The sequence below is a fragment of the Sander lucioperca genome, chromosome 10, assembly GCF_008315115.2.
Source record: "Sander lucioperca isolate FBNREF2018 chromosome 10, SLUC_FBN_1.2, whole genome shotgun sequence".
Lineage (NCBI taxonomy): Eukaryota > Metazoa > Chordata > Actinopteri > Perciformes > Percidae > Sander > Sander lucioperca.
In genome coordinates, this window is record NC_050182.1 from 18586011 (window position 1) to 18608135 (window position 22125).

The following is a 22125-nucleotide window of genomic DNA, read 5'->3' on the forward strand; positions in this document are numbered from 1 at the left end:
GACCAGGGGGTCACCCTGCTGTACATGACATTAGACCAGGGGGTCACCCTGCTGTACATGACATTAGACCAGGGGGTCACCCTGCTGTACATGACATTAGACCAGACGTCACCCTGCTGTACATGACATTAGACCAGACGTCACCCTGCTGTACATGACATTAGACCAGACGTCACCCTGCTGTACATGACATTAGACCACGGGTCACCCTGCTGTACATGACATTAGACCAGACGTCACCCTGCTGTACATGACATCAGACCAGGGGGTCACCCTGCTGTACATGACATCAGACCAGGGGATCGCACAGCCAGGCCACAGTGGGTGAGTCAGCTGATAGGGGTCCATGCAAGAACTTTACTCTTATCTCTGTCTTGTAGAAGAGCATTACAGTGAACATGTGTTTTACAGAAATGTGAATAAATGGATCACCGAATCTAAAGTTATACAGCGCACTGGACATTGGTTTATTTTTAGCCCAGAAAACGTGTTCGCCCTCAGTGGCTTATTTAGATATATTTAGTCACTACAGATATGACTACATTATTTTGACCATACGTGCAAGTGTGAAAACTGTGTGAGGATACATGCGCGTGTGTGTTTATGTGTGTGCTTGGCTATGGGTGGTTGCATTAATCTTCTGAGCAACAGTATGAGAGCTGCAGTGCTGATTGTTTGAACCCGGCTTGTTGGCTGCATGGTATTTGAAATATGTTTGGTGGGCTAATCAGAGTTCTATGGTGCTGTTGTATCGGCAACTTTAAATCAATCTCTCTCGTTCGCTCGCTTAGTAAACCGCGGCGGAGGAGGGTGGGCATCTGCGCGAGTGTGTGTAACGTTAGCTTATTTGTGTCAAGGGAAACTCAAAATTTCAGAGCACCCTCACTGAAACATCCAGCAACCCCAAAGCACCAGCAAAAGAACATCTCTGGCACCGCCACTGCCTGTTATTTATGTCCCTCTTCATGTCTAGGAGTGGAGGACAGAACAATTAAATAACCGGGGGGGGTACTAGGACAGGACGGCAACAACTCAAGATAACCCACTTTTCTTTTTGTTAAATTTAACAAAAGTTCACTCTGGCTCTCCAGCGCTACCTCTGCTCCCATTGGTCGGTCCGAGACACAACACACACACAGTCACACACACACACACACACACACACACACACACACACACACACACACACACACACACCAGTGTTTATTCATCAAACCCATTTTTTTATTGACTTGCTTAAATGAAAGTCTATCTATCTATACAGTAATCTGAAACATACTTTGTACTTGAGTATTGAATATCATGTTGTTTGTGCTCTAAAATGTCAGAAAATGGTGAAAAATGTGGATCAGTGTTTCCCAAAAAGCTCAATATGACGTCCTCAAATGTCTTGTTTTGTCCACAACTCAAAGATATTCAGTTTGCTGTCCCAGAGGAGAGAAGAATCTAGAACAATATTCATATTTAACAAGCTGGAATCACACAAGTTTTTGATAAAAAATGACTCAAACCGATGAGTCGATTATCAAAATAATTGGCGGTTCATTTAATATTTGCCTCCTAATTAATCTTTGCAGCTCTAATATGAAGATAACGAGTATCCGGACAAATTGGGATCCAACATGCTAGTCTATATAAACAAAGTTCCACTTCCGGGATTGCTCCGGTGCTGCAGGAATTTCCGCGGGAAGCATGTCTTTTAGGCCAGATGTCCGTCCCCTTCCTCTTTCTTTGTGTTGGCGTTCTAACCTCCGGCTGATTTGTGAGGACTATGGTTAACTGCTCCTCAGATCTCTGCAGGGTAAATCCAGACAGCTAGCTAGACTATCTGTCCAATCTGAGTTTTCTGTTGCACGACTAAAACTACTTTTGAACGTACACACGTTCCACCAAAACAAGTTCCTTCCTGAGACTATTTAGCAGAGGCACCGTGGCTCCGTCCGGAGCTTAGCACCGCCCAAGATGATTGTGATTGGTTTAAAGAAATGCCAATAAACCAGAGCACGTTTGTCTACGATCCAGGAATGCTGTGTGGACTAGCCAGACCTTCCTCCGCCTGTCCCCTCTGTGTGTGTCTGCAGGCTGCTGAGGGCGAGCGGTGCATCCTGGGATGTCCTGCTGCTGCTGGGCGTCCTGCTGTCCTCCTCCTCGGTCCTGATCGCCGGTCTGGACGGAGCCTCGCTGTCCGACCACACATTTGAAGTCCTCTGCTCAGTGAGTCGAATGTATAGTGGATTAAAAAGTACAATATTTATCTCTGAGATGTACTGGAGTACAAGTAGAAAGGAGCAGAACATGGAAATACTCAAGTAATAATAATAATAATAATAATAATAATAATAATAATAATACATTTATTTTATTATTATAGTGCTTTTCTAAACACTCAATGACGCTTTACAGTTGTTATTACATAGATACAAGAAACAGACAAGGTACATAGACAAGGTTACATAAGAGACAAAATAAAAGAAAATACATCCATGGACAAGCAGAGGCAAGCAGGAGAGGTGGGAAAACTGGGAAAAACAGGAAAAAGCAAGTTAGAAGAGGTGAGTTTTGAGGGCCTGTTTTAGGGCTGGGCACCGAACGTTGATACTTTTATGGCACTGAAAAAAATACCCGGATCCTATGAGTATCGAAAAATTATTTATCTTTCGGTGCCAAATTTCGGTTCCAAAAGCGTCTGAGCACGTAAGTGCAAGCTTATCTGTCCTCTCTGCATATTGACACAGAGCGGAGCTCCGACCGACACACACACACACACACACACACACACACACACACACACACACACACACGTGTGCACTGAGGTGCGGACGGAGTAAACTACGTTGGCTCTGCAGTTTTGTTGAAGTCACAGAGAGTCACGGCGATGATGATAAAGTGGTTTCAAGTGTGGATACAGTTTTTCATAACTTCACGCAGACAGCGTTTGCTGTGATATGATATTAATGGAGAGCCGAAAGCAGTCGCGGTGCTGTTGACGTTACACTTCCTCTGAGACAAGCAGGCACAACGGTGGTTTCTGTGCCCTGGTGACTGACTGACAGGCTGAGGTTGTAAGGCAAGGCAACTTTACTTCTACAGCACCTTTCAGCAACAAGGCAACTCAATTACATTCCTTTGCACGTAAGTTAGTTCTTCATTAGTTCAATGTTGACAACAGAGCAGTCACCAAGTTTATTGGTAAAGGTTTGTGTCATTATGCAGTTTGCACTAAAAAGTCTTTGTTCTTTCCATTCCTTTGCATTTTAGTTAGTTCAATATTAGCCTGTACACAATGGCATTTGTTTATTTATTTATTATTTATAATATGTTCATGTTCTGGCAAAAAGGTTTCTCTTTTTTAGTTAATTGTTAAAGTTTGGATTGATACCAATCCTAAGTATCTGACTGGCGCACCCCTATCCAAAAGCACAACCAGTTTTATTAATGTTACTCTGAGTGAGCAGTGTTACCAGAATTTTTTTTCATTTTGATAACTATTTTGATTCACAATTAAGGTGGAATATAAAAGTTTTGAGTTTAATGTATTTTTGTTGACGTTGAAATGGATTTTAAAACACATGGTATCGAAAAAAAAGTATCGTTAAGGAACCGGCATCGAAACTGAGGTATCGAAATTGGCACTGGATCGAAAGATTTTGAACGATGCCCAGCCCTAGCCTGTTTGAAGGATGGCAGGGTGCTTGACTGTTTGATGTGGTCGGGGAGGGCATTCCAGAGGGTGGGTGCATAGTCCAGATGCTTAGTCCTGATGGTCTTGAGTGTGTCGGCATCGACGGACCTGAGGAGGCGGGCGGGAATGTGGCGGCTGAGGAGGTCAGAGAGGTATGGAGGGGCAAGGTTATTAAGTGCTTTGTATGTGAGGAGAAGTATTTTGAAGTTGTTCCTGTGTTTGACTGGGAGCCAGCGGACGTTGTGGAGAACAGGGGTGATGTGGTCTCGGCGGCGGGTGGAGGTGAGAAGGCGGGCAGCTGAGTTCTGGACGTATTGGAGTTTGTTGGTGATTTTGTTTGGTAGTCCGTAAAGAATGCTGTTGCAGTAGTCCAGTCTGGAGGTGATGAACAGTAGAGGTATAGGAGCTCAAAACAGTACTTTAATACATTTGATTTTTCCCTTTACATGTTCTAAACTTGAAGGTAAACTCTTAACGGGGTGTGTTTGGTTTAACTTCCTCTACATCCCTGCTGCTGAGTGTCCTGTCCGATGGCGCCGCCTGCTGGTGTGAGGGAGAAACTACCAGGGAAGATCTCCGACTATATCCAGGGCGGTCCCGGGACGTGTATGCATGTATTTAAAAAAAAAAAAAGAGACAAAAACATAGAGAAAAAAAATGCAATAAGGCTCTCAGGCATTCTGTATTGCTTTCATCTATTTATTCTCATTTGGATCAACTTTTCTAATTATATCTGAGTCAGCACACATGTAGCCTATAATTTACTCTTCCCTCCTCTTTTACGTCTTTTTTTGGGGGAAGTAACCTCCTTAAATGTGCACATGACCTCGATTATACATTAAATCATTCCCATGAATTAATAAACCCCTGGACTGTAATATTTCAGATGTGTTTGAGGAAGATTTCTGCTCATGTTGAAAACTTTGTGCACATTCAAAATATAACTCCTCCCATCTGTGTTCTCTGAGATTTGGAGGAGTCATGGAGGAGTACTTAAATTTATGTTGTCCTTTTCTTTCACCTTATACGTATTCACTCCCTTATGGAGTTAGATTCCCCTTTACACCTTGTAGCATGTAACAACCAGCAACATCAGCACATTAGATTCATCCCCAAAACATGTAGGCTAAGCACTGTAATGCAAAGTTAATAGAGTCCTGTAGGTTCATAGTTTTGACTTCTCACAGCGAGACATGCGATCAGGCACACGGAGAAACGGACGGACGGACACACACACACACACACACACACACACACACACACACACACACACACACACACACACACACAGACACACACACACATACAGACACACACACACACACACACACACACACACACACACACACACAGACACACACACACACACACACACACACACACACACACACACACACACACACACACATACAGACACACACATACAGACATACACACACACACACACACACACACACAGACACACATACAGACACACACACACAGACACACACACACATACAGACACACACACACACACACACACGCACACAGACACACACACAGACACACACACACATACAGACACACACATACAGACACATACACACACACACACACACACACACATACAGACACACACACAGACACAGAGACACACACACACACACACACACACACACACACACACACACACACACACTATATACTCCAGTACTGTACTTCAGTCCACATGTTGAGGTACTTGTACTTTACTTGAGTCTTTTCTTTTCATGCCACTTTCTACTTCTACTCCGCTACAGTTCAGAGAGAAATATTGTACTTTTTACTCCACTACATTAATCTGTTACAGCTTTAGTTACTAGTTACTTTAGTTACTCCACTACATTCATCTGTTACAGCTTTAGTTACTAGTTTCTTTAAACATTTACATTTTCCTGATGATACTTACCAACCCGGTCTCACGCCAGTTCGTGAAATGGTCACGTTATTTTGATTTATTGATTTGTGTACAGGTCACGATTTTCGAACGTGACCATTTCACGAACTGCCATGACACTGGGCTGCTCTGGGGGACGCAAATACGGTGAAATGAAACGCCACAAAGGGGAAATTAAACGCCACATGTTGGCGACAACAACGGGACGGACCGTCACACACGGGACGCGATCCCCGAGCACAGGGACATGATCCACGGTCTCTGTGGCACGCAACAACGGGGAAATGAAATGCCACACGGCAGCCACAACAACGGGACAGTTGTGGTTAGGAAGAGAATAACGCAGAAAGGATCTACAACACACGGGACGCAATCCCCAGTCTCCGGGGTGAAAGTCCTGTATTGTTTGACCCATCCACCAACACAACCAACCTCCCTGTGCGGATTTTCGCCTTCTCAATATTACTCGCTACCGTAGTCGTGCTGTGATCACGAAATATGCTTCCCATTGAAATACATTACTTTAAAATGTGTGCTCACCACACGAAAATAACGACATTAACGTGTTCAGTACACAAATCAATAGATTCAATAACGTGACCATTTCACAAACTGCCATGAGACTGGGCTGTACAGACTTTTACTTACTGTAAGTAACATTTTCCCTGCAGGACTTTTACTTGTAACAGAGTATTTTGACAGTGTGGCGTTAGTACTTTTACTGAAGTAATAAAGGATCTGAATACTTCTTCCACCTGCTGGTAACCATTGAGCAGAGTAGTACAGATGTGGATGCTAGTCTGTAGCATTGGATACGATTCCACCTGTAGATGGAGCTAAAAGATTATATAAAAGTTGTTGTAGCAGCAGCTGGGGGAACTCCGTCTTTACAGATGTGGAGCCATTAATAAAAAAGGCCGGAAGTCAAACCTAAGGTCTTTCTCTGCAGAGAAGTTGTCAGATATCTTAATATTTGAAGGCCATTTTGACAGCATGATGGACTATAGAGACTAAGATAGCCTATAAGAACCGCTATTTTTTTTATTAGTCACAGTGGACCAAACTATTAAGAACTACAGTCTGTAAAGATTGATTTTAAAGCTGCCAAAGCACATAACATGATTTAGCTTCATTAAACCTGTAGTTTATTGGCTGATTAAGCTTTCTGATTCTCAGAGGAACATTAAGAGGAAAACATATTTTTGATTAATCTGTTCAGGGATTACACTGTTGTCTCATGAGCTTTTAGTCTAATACTGGGGAGGCAGCCATTGGTATTAAATCACATATATGAGAAAGAGCTTCCAGAGAGTAATTCCCCTCATTCAGCCGTTAACAGTCCGTTGATAGGGAACAGAAAACATATCAAACCCGCTCCATTATTTTTTAAAGTAACTCTGACTCTGACTGCACATCAGACACATAGTTAGTAAAATGCCTTGCAGCTTGTAACATTGTCTATGTAAAAACATTGGAACAAAGGTGAGAATTACTGCTGTACAACGCTGCCTTTAATGACTGCATGTTTTATGACGACCACAAGAGACGGAGAGGAGGAGCTTTTGCTGGGAAAGAAGAAAGAAAGTAATCAATGAGTCATGCTGATTTACTTTAGAGAAATTATCTATTTAACGCTTGTGTTGTCTTCCCATCGACCATGCAATGTTTTTGTCTCTTAAAAAAAGAAATTGTCACTTTTTTCGACTTTTTCATCACTTTTTTCAAAATGTTTTGTCACAAATTTCTGATGTTATTGTCGATGTTTTTATCCATTTTTCTGCACTTTAATTTTGACATTTTTGTTGTTTTTTCCAACGTTCTTTGATCTTTGTTTTTTCAAACGCTATAAAATTGAATAACACACCCAAATTCAATGAAAGTAGTGAACTGATTATTTTACTTGTGAAGAGTAATGGTTATGTTTTTGGACAATTTGGTTGAAAGAAACCCAAATTTCTGATATAGAAACTTTTTGAAAATGGGTCAAATTTGACCGGAGGACACCAGGCGGGTTAAAGGGACAGTTCACTAGTGATGGCGAGATTAAGCTTCATGAAGCATTGACGCTTTCCAGCAAACTGTTCATTTCTCGAGGCGTCATTTGCTCAGAACACCACCTGTTGGTCAAAGCGTGTAAAACAGGCAGATATATTACAGGTAATCTAGTTTAACCATTGCCCGACCTTCCTCCACAACGCTGCGGAGGAAGGTCTGACTAGTCCACACAGCATTCTAGGATGGGAGGAAAAAGTGCTCTGGGTTATTGGCATTTCTTTAAACCAATCACAATCGTCTTGGGCGGTGCTAAGCTCCGGACGGAGCCACGGTGCCTCTGCTAAATAGTCTCGGGAAGGAACTTGTTTTGGTTGAACGTGTGGACGTTCAAAAGTAGTTTTAGTCGTGCAACAGAAAACTCAGATTGGACAGATTCAGGTCTGGATTTACCCTGCAGAGATCTGAGGAGCAGTTAACCATAGTCCTCACAAATCAGCCGGAGGTTAGAACGCCAACACAGAGACAGAGGAAGGTAACGGACATCTGGCCGAAATGAAAGACATCCAGCCCAATTTGCACATGAACAATATAGACTACAGATGATCTATGTGCTCGGATACACTGTATCAGAGACAGTTTTTTTATTGTATTTTGCACCAGTAATATTGTCTATAATATTGATTGAAATCTCCCCTTTTTTCCAAAGATGAATTTAATTACGTTTTAGTTCAGAGTTTTGATTATTAATTATATGAAAAATCTGTTTGTGTTTTTACAGAAAATGAAGGACAGGGTTGTGTCGAAAGAAGAGATCAAGAAAGACGCCGAACTCATCTCCAGGAACATTTAGGACTTCCTGTTTCCTAACCCCTTCTCCTTTTCTTTTATCTTAATCTTTCTGCTTTTTTTCATCACCGTCCTTTCTTCTTCCTCTTTGTTATGCTTCTTTGCCTCAGACACACACACACACACACACACACACGTACACACACACGTACATGTACACACACACACGTACACACACGTATATATATATATATATATATATATATATATATATATATATATATATATATATATATATTTAGAATTAAACAAGAAAAAATCTATTTCCACCTAATCCATTTATATCAATACAGTGTGTATTTTCTTTTTGTTTAATATAATCAAAATAACTGTATAATAAACAGATTGTCTTAAGAGGAATGCAGCTATCAAATGTGTAAATCAATCCCTTTGGTCATAATATAATAGTAGCAGGAGGGGCAATATTAGTTTTCTAAAACTGTAAAGTGGCGGTGGTTTAACTGGGCAGATGGCGGTGAATGTGCTCGTGTAGATCATGGATGTAGCCTGTAATAAAACCGGTGTAGATTTCAACAACTTCATCAACCCGTCATGTGGTATATGGACGGGCAGCGAGGCTTCGGATGTCATCAATGACGTCCTTTGTCCAAAACGATACAAGCCTCGATACGTGCTTCACAGAAAACTTCCGGGATTTCTCGACACTGGCTCCGAAGCCTCGGCACAGAACGTTACATCACTACAGTTCACCACCAAAATCACAAATACATATTGTTCCTCTTACCTGTAGTTTTATTTATCAATCTAGATAGTTTGGGTGTGAGTTGCCCAGTGTTGATGCTTTCTCTCCAATATAATGGAACCTATGGTGCTCGGCTTGTGCAGCTCAAAGAGCCAAAATTACAAAATACAGTACATTTGAAAAGCTCTACAGCAATGCATCTCTGCTCTACACTCTGCACGCTGGCTGCAGAGAAACTTGGCTGAAGCATCAGAAATGTTTTCTGAATGATGTAAGAAGTTCTCTACTTGTGGGAAATGTGTCCTGAAATTCACTGGAAATCTGGACCACGTTTCCTTTGCTTGAAATCAGACCCAGCCTGTGAATTTACCCCTTCCTTTCTCACTCTCTGCCACCACAGCCAAATACTTTTAGATTAATCTCACATGAAGCAGAACCAGATCCAGAATCTACATATTCACTGACACAGCATTGCTTTTAATTTGTTCTTGCTGCAGCATTTGCTCTTAATGGTGAGGAAACTAATAACATTTTCTCTAGTTTTAAATGAAAGCTGTGTGTGTGTGTGTGTGTGTGTATGTGTGTGCACCCTTTAGCGTCTGTATGGGACGTAGAATGAGCAGCGACAACATTAACGAGTAGTATTAAAGTATTAAAATCTGTGTAAGGAGTCAGGTTGTATGTGTGTGTGTGTGTGTGTGTGTGTGTGTGTGTGTGTGTGTGTGTGTGGGTGGTGGGGGGGGGAGTCCCGCATGTCACATTAACGTACATTTTGTAACCACACCCACGGTCTTTTCCTAACCAAGTGGTTTAACCCTGCACGTTGAAAGATTATTGCCAGGAGGTCCAGACCAGGTGTCAGTATTTGATGAGTTGGGAATGAGAACGTGTTGAGATTGAGTACTTTGCCAGATGTTCGTTAGGTGTCTGCGTGCAGATGTTGTCGCCCCAGTAGGGTCGCGTCATGCAAGATGCAGTCACGAAACATTACAGGTGTGTTGTTGAGATAAAAATGAAGTACTGAAAACCGCCTCTGTGGTAGTTCGCTACAGTAGGAGTCTCTACTACCACATTTTGCAATGATGGCACGCACACATGCACACACACATGTACGCACACACACACACACGTACGCACGCTAGAGGTGTTGAAATTAATCAAATAATCGATGCATCGGGATGCTGACACTGACGATGCTGCACCGATGCAGTGGCCCACCATAATCGATTATAACGCAATGACGTCGCTCGTTAATTTTCCGGCCGCGGCATAAACATTCAAATGAGAAATAACATTCTCAGTAGCCCAACCCGTTTCACACAAACACAGACAGACAGACAGAGACAGGCAGACATGCACACAGACAGACAGACACACAATCAAAACGCAAAACGGCTGAGCGGAGACACGGGAGAGTGAAGAGAATCACAAATCAAGAAGAGGAAAAAAAACACTGAGAAACATCGAGTGTGTGTTTGCTTAACTGAAGATAATGTCCTTCACGTCCACACAAGCTACCATCAGACCACATCGGTGGCTGTGTGGTAACACAGTGGTTTAATAGGGTTTGAGTAAGTTTTACATTGAAACTGCTATAAGGAGGAATCATTTTGTGTAGCTGGAGTGTTTTAAGTGGAAACTGATAGAGAAATGGGTAAAGGGGTAGTTGTGTGTAATATAATTTTAAGAAATATTGCAGTTAGCAGTTTTGAAGGGTGTGATTTGTGTTTTGTTATTCAATCTAACGGTTAAATATTTGTACATTTAAGTTATTGTTCAGTAAACAATACCTTTTTTGTTAAAGAAGTGTCTGGGGTCAGTTATTCCAATACAGCACAATAGATTTGGTTAAATGTTAAATGTGGTTAAATGTATGTGTTAATGTATGTGTGGCTGGTTAAATGTAGGGTGGTATATGACTAATCCAAAATAGGTAAACCTTCGTGGTAGCTACCATCAAGAAATGAACCCAAACACTTCATCATTCCAGTCTGAAGTTACTTATTGCAGCTTGGGCATTGCACTTGACAATGCAAGTTTGTCAAGTCAAATATCCTATATGGCTTTAATAGAAAAATGTTTTTGACGCATCGTGATGCATCGAGATATCGAATCGCTGTCCTGATAATCGTAATGGAATCGGGAGATCAGTGAAGATTCACACCTCTGACACACACACACACACACACTGGCTGAAAGTCATTATCAGGCCCTCCTTCCTGAAGGCCGTCTCAAAGCTCTTAATCCTGCCCCAAGGGTGGAGGATGGATCTCTGAGGAGCTATGAGCGAGGATGGAGGAGGGATCTCTGAGGAGCTATGAGCGAGGATGGAGGAGGGATCTCTGAGGAGCTATGGGCGAGGATGGAGGATGGATCTCTGAGGAGCTATGAGCGAGGATGGAGGAGGGATCTCTGAGGAGCCATGAGCAAGGATGGAGGAGGGATCTCTGAGGAGCTGTGAGTGAGGATGAAGGATGGATCTCTGAGGAGCTATGAGCGAGGATGGAGGAGGGATCTCTGAGGAGCTATTAGCGAGGATACAGAGAGCAGCCTTCCTGGAAGCCGTGCAGCTGAAAGCTGTTGCTAACTCCGCCCGTACAGCTGATGAAGCAATTTAACCACATGAAACGTACCTACAGAAAACAACATTGCGGCTGGTAAATTGTGGGACTTATGCTGCGTTTTATTATCTATCCATGTCGGAGTTCCAACGAGAAAGACAGGACACACCAACACGCCCCCTTTGCTCGGATTTCCGAGCTCGGAACTCGGACAACAGGGTAGTGGTGGCCTAGTGGTTAGAGTAGGGAGCTCTGTTCAATCCCCAGACCGGCAGGACAAAATCTGGGTGGGGAAAGTGAAAGAGCAGTGCTTGCCCCTCCCTCATTACCCCCACTGAGGTGCCCTTGAGCAAGGCCCTTAACCCCAACGGCTCCAGTGGAGCTGCTCAGTGGCCATCAGATCAGACTGTGGTTGTACTGGGCAGCTTATGAATGTGGAACTGTGTGAATGTGACAGGTCGTCGTTGCAAACGAGAAGTTGTTCTCAATCTACTTACCTAAAATAAATAAATAAAGGTTAAAAAAAAATAAAAAATAAAAATCTTGAGGACACTAAGCAAGAATTCCGATACGGAATCCAAGATGGCTGTGACTTGTAGTATGAATTGTTTTTATTGTTTTTGGAGCGCTTTGGTTGTTTAAATGACAATTTCAATCACTCGTATTACTGCAGTACCTTACTGCGTCCGTATCACTGCCTGTGAGTATGGGAACCAGTCTTGTGAGTGCAATATTGAATGAAGACTAGTTCCAAACGGGTGTTGCTAAACGTGGCTAGCGTTGCTAACAGAAGATAAACTAAAAACATGAAATAAAGTGAACATTTTAGAAGTTCAAATGGCTGCGTTTTGATGAGGTGGGGTGATAGTCATAATCAAAATCAAAAAATGTAACGTAAGTGCTAGAAGCTTGTAGGAGTGGCCTGGTAGTCGGCCAGTGCTACCGCAACAACAGCTTTCCGGGTGGCGTCCGTGTTTTTTTCCAACTCGGACGCGCAAAACATACCAGGACGCTTGAAGTGTGGAAGTGACATCATATCTGAGGGCCGAGTCGGTTCGTTGAGAATAATAGAACGCAGCATTACCGTCGGAGTTCTCCTCCTGCGTCGTTGCCTTGGACACTATTTGTCCGTGACTATTTTGTTTTATTGCTTTTTAAATACTGAAAGCAGAATATAGTTCCTGTCTTTGTTTTGCTTAAAGAGTGAGTAAATCAAAAGCTAGTGTAGTGTGTGTGTGTGTGTGTGAGTCGCTGTGTGTGTGTGCATGTGTCTGTGTGTGTGTGTGTGCGTGTGTCTCTGTGTGTATGTGTGTGTGTCTGTGTCTCTCTGTGTGTGTGTGTGTGTGTGTGTGTGTGTGTGTATGTGTGTGTATGTGTGTGTGTGTGTGTGTGTGTGTGTGTGTGTGTATGTGTGTGTGTTTGTGTGTGTGTGTCTGTGTGTATGTGTGTGTGTCTGTGTCTCTCTGTGTGTGTGTGTGTGTGTGTGTGTGTGTGTATGTGTGTGTGTGTGTGTGTGTGTGTGTGTCTGTGTGTATGTCTGTGTGTCTGTGTCTCTCTGTGTGTGTGTGTGTGTGTGTGTGTGTGTGTGTGCGTGTGTCTAAATGTGAGTAAATCAAAAGCTAGCATAGCTGTAAGCTTGTATATTGCCCCTTGACTTCCAAGAGTTGAAGCATTGTATTGGTTATATTTTGATTTCTGTTGTGGTTTTTACAACATTTTGAATCTTCATTTAATATCCAAGATATGGAGGACTTCACACTTTGTACTAAGGTCATTCATTGTAAGGACGATTGAGCCTCAGAAACGATGCCGATCAGGGATCAATCTCAGCAATGACTTATATCATAACTAATTCATAAAATGATAAATAATTCTAATGCTGAAATAAGACCCAAGCTGTAGAAAAAGGTTAAATGTTCAAGTTTCCATGTTCATACTTGTCTCTATTGACAGAATACATTTACCTTCTTTCTTCAGAATCTCCTCAAAACTTGTAGCTGTACCCCTTCAACTGCTGTCTAGCATACAGCTGAACCCTTTTCTCCAGAAATCCCCCAGAATATCTCCTCTGTGGCCAACACACACAAATCTTTGCAGCTCTAAAGACCATGCATATTCCACACTAGGACTGTGAATTTTGCCAATGATTTCCCAATTTGATTTGAGTCCGTCACGAGGTCGCCATTCGATTACATTTCCGTTACAATACCAGCTCCGCTTCCCCGCTTGAAAGCCCGGTGTGTGTCACGTGTAGGGGTGGTACAGTTCACGAAAAAACATCCGAACCGCTCGGTTCGCTTGTCTCGGACTGTTCATCAGTCCACTGTTAATGTGCACTAACCACTTACTGCCGTAGTGCCCACTTTATACACCTATGTTCAAACACTTACTGGAAATGACGAGGGGGATGAGAGTGACGAACGCAACACACGGTAGCTGATTGGACGAACGCGTCATGTGGTTCTTGCTGCTCCCCAATTTCAAAACAGACTCTAATGGCGTCTCGTTCTGAATACGATCTCGTATTTGACGAAAATAGTTCACCTAAAAGTATTTCTGAAAACATTTTTAGTGAGAAATAGGCCGTACAGTTGCGTAGTTGAGTTAGATCTGTAATCGGGCCTTAAAAGTTAGGCCCGACAAGGCCCGAAGGTTAGGGTTAGGGTTAGGGGTTACAAGTACATTTTGATTGACAGCTTTTTAAAAGCCCTTACCCGTTTACAGCCCAACTGTACAAAAGGCCGTCTATCAGCAGTGATTGTTAGAGTGCATGTTGGAGAATAGCGCGGACACGCGCTTCACACCGCGAGTGGGCACGCGGGCCACTCGGGGGAAAAGGGAGAGAAAGAAAAAAGAGGCTGCCGCTGTCCGGAGGACTAACACCGACATTATTCAAATGTGCGCACGCACACATGCATGCTCTTTTGCCTTTTGTCAAGACTGAGTCATTCATGAATTTTTTTAACATCCTTTATTCATGACTAACGTAGGCCACTTGGAAGTTGGAACAAAGAATTAAAATAAGTCCTCCAGAGGCCAGCCTCCGTTTCACCTCCTCAGCATCTGTTTTGCTCTAACAGGACTATTAACACAGACTGGAAAGCAACATCTCCTAAGTTTGTCTCCTTGTCTTTAATCGTACAAATGATACCAACGTGACTCACTGACTTGTGCTATTAGCCCTTTCTTTCTGTATTTCATTACATGTTTAATCCAGGAAAAAAAGAAAACTCAGGCTGGTCCCCAGGCCAGAAATAGGCCAGGCTAGATTCCTGTGAAATTTGTCTCTGTCTTTTGTGTTACAAGCCAATTCGGATTCACACACACACACACACACACACACACACACACACATTAAAAAAGTTCTCCTTTTTCTTCTGCAGAATGTGGTGGGAGGTGGAGGGAGGAGTCTCGGCGGCTCAGTCCTACCCCTCCTCCTCCTCCTCCTCCTCTTCATCCTCCAGAAAACGAGCCTGCAGCTACATGACTGTGGGACTCCTGTGTTTGGGTGCAGAGGGAGCGCATGCCACAGCAGATCTGTAAGTAACTTTGAACATTTATTTTTACTTACGTGTGCAGTGGTGGAATGTAACAGCAATGTGGATTTTATAAGTTTGATCTGTAAACATAAAGGGGTGACGTTTAAGGGCTGCTCCGATGTGAAAGAAAATCCTAATCCCAATAACTTTGGTCAATATTGAAATCAGGATTTTTTAACAATTCCTCGTTGACTCTTGGGAAGATGTTGCATGAATTGAAGTTAAAAAAAATCAGTGAAACATTAAACAAATTGAAAACTGTGAAACTTCCCTTCATTCTTTCCTGTTTGAACTTCTTTTCTTCATTCTTCATCCAGAAGACAAGACGGAATAAGAGTTTACTTGCAAAACGTGATGTGCAAAATAATAGTTTTTCTCGATTACTTGCTTTTTATGATCGTTAGGAGTCAAAATCACAAACAAAATTGGATGAATTGCACAGCCCTAGTGAAATGTGACTGAGCTGACTCACCTTTAAGGATACTGATGAAAAGAGAGACTTAATTTGGGATGTTGTTTCTTTAAAGATAGACATCTTCAGTAGGAACCAATGGGCTTGGAGCTGAGAGGCAGACTGACACATTTTGTTGTGTTGTTGTGTGGTTTCAGGGTTTTTTTTGACAATAAGAAAAATATAAAGCAACACCAGAACACATGATATCCTTTGTGGGACTGCAGGGACCCAGGGTCCATTCAGCCCGAAATAATTTGTTCTGGAAGACGGGTCGATCATAAGCGGGATGGATAAGCACATAAGAAGCTGGGTCCAGACTAGTTTAACCCTCCTGTTGTCCTTGAGTCAAATTTTAACCGTTTTTAAAAAATCCGAAATTTGGGTTTCTTTCAACCAAATTTTCAAAAAAAAAATAAAAATAATAACGTAGATGGTTCCCTGCAACACGCTTCACAAGTAAAATAAATGATCAGTTCACTACTTTCATTGAATTTGGGGGTTTAATTTAATTTTATAGCATTTGAAAAAAAGAAATGAAACATCGGTGAAAAAAGTGACAAAAATGTTGAAAAAAAAACTTCGGGAAAAGCGACAAAAGTGTCGAAAAAGACGACCAAATAGTTTTCATTTTAGACCCAGAAAAACAAAATGCTGCATGGTCGATGGGAAGACAACACGAGATAGCCAGACAGATTATTTTAAGGGAACACGCCGACTTATTGGGACTTTGTCTTATTCACCGTATCCCCCAGAGTTAGATAAGTCATGCATACTAGGGTTGGGTCCCAAGACCACTACCGATACCGGTACCTGGAATTCGGTTCCCGGTACCCAACGGTACTTTTTTCGGTACTTTCCCTCTGTAATTTATTAAAAATATTTCAGTTGTAAGAACAATTCCAAACCTATTTACTTAAAACGTTGTTATTTATTTAGAATATTTTACAGTGACAGAAATTAAACAAAAAATAAAGTTGCCTTGTTGCTGAAAGGTGCTGTAGAAGTAAAGTTGCCTTGCCTTACAACCTCAGTCAGGCCCCAGGCCACACCAACCACCGTTGTGCCTGCTTGTCTCAGAGGAAGTGTAACGTCAACAGCACCGCGACCGCTTTCGCCTCTCCATTAATATCATATCACAGCAAACGCTGTCTGCGTGAAGTTTGGTAAAACTGTAACCACACTTGAAACCACTTTATCGGCATCGCCGTGACTCTCTGTGACTTCAACAAAACTGCAGAGCCGACGTAATTTGCTCCGTCCGCACCTCTGCTTAAGCGTGTGTGTGTGTGTGTCGGACCTTTGCTCTCTGTCAACATGCAGAGAGACGCCAGATAAGATTGTGCTTACTCTCAGGTACCGAAGTTAGGCACCGTTTGATTTTACGTGAACCAATACTCGGTAGTACCGACGTGATTCAATCAGTACTGGTAAAAGTACCGGGTTCGGTACCCAACCCTAATACATACCCTTCTCCATCACACCTGCCAATATTTGGTTTTCAAAATAAGGGAGATTTGTGCGGGGGCATGGCGGCGCGACTATATTTTGATTTCTTTGCGGGAACACCGCCTTCACCTGCCGCTTTCTGGTCTGAACTTTCCGCAAAGCTTGCGCAGAGATCAACTGGGTTATAGGTTGCCAGGTTGAGGTGACAAACGGGTTGAAAATTGTATATGGTGTGTGGATTGTGTGCATGCGTTTCCTACAAGATCTGGCAACTGGTCAACATTAGACAAACATATTGGTCCGATTATTTATAAAGGAGTTTGGTCCATGGAAATTACGGGAGTTTCCCGGGAGAAATAACAAACCGGGAGGGGTCTGGGAGAAAGGGCTAAAAAACGGGAGAAACCCGGGAAAAACGGGAGTGTTTGCAGGTATGATCTCCGTGCGTGTCGTAACTCGTACGTACACATTATTTATTTTCTTTAAAGTTTTTTTTTTGGGGGAAATTTTTTGGCGTTTTTCCCTGATGCTTATTTTGAAGTTTTTTTTAGTTTTTCTTTACTTTTTTTCCGACGTCTTTCCTTGGAGTTTTTTTTATATATAGGGGCCAGTAAAAATTCACTTCGGGCAAGTAGAATCTTTTTTTTTACTTGCCCGTTGAACCCTGATGCTTTAATGTTCCTAAAACACTTAATTCTTCTCATAGTGTCTGTCTGAATATACCTGTAGTCTCCCTCTGTCTGAAACGCTCCATTCTAGCGCCTGTCTCTTTAAGATCCTCTTCTGAAATAACTCAGTCTGCAGAGTTTGCTGATGAGAACCAAGAAAATGAAGTTCTGCACTAACGCCTGTTCTATCTGTGTTGTAGGAAGGGAGAAACTCACGAGCCGTCCCAACATGATGGGAAGAACCAGTTTGGTCTTCAGCCTCATCGTAGCAGCATTTTTCTCTGGCATCGCTGCTCAGAGAACAGGTGGGGATTTAAACGGACCGTGTAAAGTTGTGTTTGTTTGTAAATGAGCCGTCAAACAGTATATGTTTGGGATTCATGGTGTTAAAGAGAGCGTTGGGAATCTAGTCGCTAACACGATGGCTTGAGTTGCAAAACATGAAGGTGCTTTTATTTACAAAAAGAAGTGGTTAAACAATGTAGGACATCCACAGCAAAAAAACAAACACATAAGAAACAAAAAATATCTTTTTACACAAGGTTTTCACTAGCAGATTATTACTTTTGTATTATACCGCCACCAACTGTACAGGAGTGTGTAATACCATGAACTTCATAGTCTAGGCTTGAATTAATTCAAACAACAAACAAACAAAAAAACCTTATATTCTTTTCATTATACCAGTATTATTCAGAAAAATAGATAAAGCTTCAAGTCTCTCTCTTGTCATACCCTTTTCTTCAAGTATATCATGTATTGAGTTCTCTCCATCCATTTCCTGCCAGTTTATTCTATTATCATTATATTTCTCACATGCAAAAAGTACATGTTCTACATCTTCTTTGTCTTGGCATTCTATGCATAAGCCATTACCATGTCCTACTATGTGTAAGGTAGCATTCAGTCCTGTGTGACCTAATCTAAGTCTGGTATATAGACCACTTCTTCCCTACTGTTTAAACTCAGCGAAGTAACCCTTTTCCCGGTCACATTCTTCTGTATTTTATGGAAGTGTCTAGCATTAAACTCTGCCTCCCATTCATTTTTCCATTTTTGTATACTTTCAGATTTAATTATGGATTTGGCTTCACCCTTCCCCAGTGGAACATTAATTCCTATATATTTGTTTTTCAGCATCTTTTTCACAATTATATCAGCCTCTTTGTTTCCTTTAATGCCTATATGCCCCTGAATAATGATTCCAAGGTTCCTGAGATGTAATAGTAAATATTTATTTCAATAATCAAATCTTCCCTTGATGAGTGACCTGTATCTAGGCTATGAATAGCTGCCATGGAATCGGTACAGATTACAGCTCTCAATGGTTTAACCTCTTCAATCCACCTAAGAGCCGTTATTATCCCAGTCATCTCAATAGAGTATATATATAGAAGATCATTTAACCTATATCCATCTATTTTGTTAAATTCTGGAATATATATCCCAATGCCCACTTTTGATCCATCTGTATATATTTAACATATCCATAGAATGATGTTTTTATCTTCTATGATATCGTTGGCAATAGGCTGCAAAACTTTGTTCATTTGGATACTCTCTCTTTCCTTCCAATAGTTCACTATTAACCAGTGTTGTAATGTAACAAAGTACAAATACTTCACTACTGTACTTAAGTAATATTTTCACGTATCTGTACTTTACTTCGTTATTTATATTTCCGGAAACTTTTACTTTTACTCCACTACATTTCCTAAATAAAATGTATACTTTTACTCCACTACATTTCCCCTAAGCATCTTAGTTACTCATTACTACAAAATATAATCAGAAGAAATTTATTACACTGAAAAAAAGGAAGTTTGGCGAATCAGTGCTCCTAAATTGCCAAGATAATGTACGCTCCATTCCAGTTGGTGACGTGATGCCTGTTTGTGGCGAAGTGGCAAAAAAAAAAACCATTGGCCAAAACTAAAGAAGAAGAGGAGGAAGCATAAAGACTGATAGTGTCATGGAAGCACCTGCTGCAGGCTCTGCCGCCATGGTAACAGACGATGATCACCCTGACGACGATGGTGATGAAGATAACATTACACACCTTTGGCTATAAAGTTCATAATTAAAGTTTTTTTTTACTTTTACTTTTACTTCTACTTAAGTGCATTTAATATCAGAAAATTGCTATGAATACTTAAGTACTGTAAATATCAGATAATTTAAGACTTTTACTCAAGTAATATTCTAAAAGGAGACTTTAACTTCTACCAAAGTCATTTTCTGGGAAGATATTTGTACTTTTACTCAAGTATTGCTTTTGAGTACTTTATACAAGACTGCTATTAACCTCTGGTGATGGAAGAATTCATGGGGGAATAGTACTTAGAACCAGAGAAGGACTAAATTGCAGTTCTCTAATTCCATAATGTTCTGCTATACTGTTGATATTCCAACCAAACCCTTTTGATTTTGTTTAATAGTCCCAGCAATCATTAAGAACTGAAATTGCTGGATTATTAATACTTCCCAACAACCTAGCCCAGTATGTTAGAGACAATTTACTCTACCTTAGACTGAATGGAGATTCTTCTGATTCTACTAATAAAGCACATGTAGGAAACTCCCATGCTTAGGTGGCCAGAGGCTTATATATGTTAAGCCCCTCCCACTAGACCAACCAACTCTTAATTGCTTCAATTATCTCTCAATTATGTTATCATTTAACCATTTAGAATTTCACTGCTAGTTTCTACAATAAACAAATAACAGACTCTTGAACAAATCATTGTCTTACTTACTTTAGAAAACACAAAAACATACACACATTTTCAACTAGAAAATCTACCCTCACCTATGACCCAGATACATGGTATCTCCCACCATCAGCACACCTGAGTGTGATTGCTGTAGGCCCTACAGTAGCAGCACTTTGCCTCAGCTCTGGTTCAGACCCAGGGACTGGAGAGGAGAAAGAGTTTGAAATAATGGTTAAGTAACATAGTTTGTTGAAAAATAGAAATGACTGAAATGAATAAACTGAACAGACTAAACTAAACTAATGTAATTTTAGCAGTAGGGGCAGGTCTGTTCTAAGCTGAATAATACCGTCACATCACACACGTCTCAATCGGAAAAAAAGGCCTTATTTTAAATATCTAAACAGAATATGCTGTTTACTTGACCTGTATGAAATTCGGAATATGCTTCTAAACATACTCACTGTGTCATTGTTAGCTCTAATTTTACACTGAGACTTTTCCCAGAACACCCTATTTTGGCGCGTGCTATGCTGACCTTGTTCTCCCCCCTCTCCAGATTGTGAAAACGCCACCGTGGCCGACATCGTCTTCCTAGTTGATGGCTCCTCCAGCATCAGCCCTGGAAACTTTCAGGAGGTCCGGTCTTTTCTCCGCAACTTCATCAAAGCCCTCGACATCGGCCCCAACAAAGTTCGTATCGGCTTGGCTCAGTACAGTGATGAACCTCAACAGGAGTTCCTGCTGAAGGATCACTCTGACAGGAAGTCTCTGCTGGCCGCCGTGGAAAAAATTAAACTACTAGGAGGAGGCACTGAAACAGGCACTGAAACAGGCAAAGCCATCGACTTCCTCCAGAAGCAGTACTTCACCAAAGAGGCGGGAAGTCGAGTTGACCAACGGGTGCCTCAGATCGCTATAGTTATCACGGATGGGGAGTCCTCTGATGAGGTGAAGGAACCCGCCCAGAAGCTTAGGCAAGACGGAGTCATTGTGTTTGGCATCGGGGTGGGAGAAGCCAACCAGAAGCAGCTTGAGTCCATCGCCAACTGGCCTCCAGATCGCTTCCTTCAGTCATTAGATAGCTATCAGGCTCTGCAGGAGCTGATGGAAGAGCTGCTGGAAACTGTTTGTGTCGCAGTGGTAGCTCAAAAGGAAGGTAAGGCAAAGGATTGGAGGAAACATTATATAGTTGCATAGTTGTTTATTTCACAGTAATAGAAAACAACTATCAAAGAAAAAAAATTAGCCAGAGTCTATGTTTTTCTGTGGCTGCTTATATGGTTTGGATCTATGGAGTTGAGAATCTTAACCAGGGATTAATTTATTGATTGATTATCCCACCCTGGCTCTAACCCTTATGGTCTACTTTACATTTGGTTTACTACTCTTACAATCTGCAGTCCACTTTGGTAGCCATTTTGTAAAAAAGTTCAACTTGATTACTGTCATTTCCAGTAAAGGTTTTGAAGAACGCAGGAAAAAAATGTGCATGGGTAGGTGTAGTTAAGGTGTCAGTTTCTACACAGTCTTGTTCAAACTTATACTAAGACAAAAGTGTACCTGTTCCAAATGGCCCACTCAAAGCCTGCCATCATA

The 22125-nt window shown here is 41.6% G+C and overlaps 1 protein-coding gene and 1 long non-coding RNA gene across 2 annotated transcripts in view; one reads left to right on the forward strand and one right to left on the reverse strand.

The window, feature by feature from the left end:
* LOC118496110 overlaps positions 1 to 7410 on the reverse strand; it is an 18181-nt gene extending 10771 nt beyond the window's left edge. Inside the window, exons 1-2 of the long non-coding RNA XR_004898575.1 lie at positions 7317 to 7410; positions 2989 to 2994 (exon numbers count right to left, since the gene is read on the reverse strand). This is a non-coding gene — a long non-coding RNA (uncharacterized LOC118496110). The remainder of the gene's footprint in view (positions 1 to 2988; positions 2995 to 7316) is intronic.
* Positions 7411 to 15052: 7642 nt separating this feature from the next.
* Positions 15053 to 22125, forward strand: part of LOC116051186 (collagen alpha-6(VI) chain-like) — a 64338-nt gene continuing 57265 nt past the window's right edge. Inside the window, exons 1-3 of the mRNA XM_031301429.2 lie at positions 15053 to 15244; positions 18013 to 18117; positions 21086 to 21685. Of these exons, the coding sequence (XP_031157289.2) occupies positions 18042 to 18117; positions 21086 to 21685 (676 nt within the window). The 5' untranslated portion in view covers positions 15053 to 15244; positions 18013 to 18041. The remainder of the gene's footprint in view (positions 15245 to 18012; positions 18118 to 21085; positions 21686 to 22125) is intronic.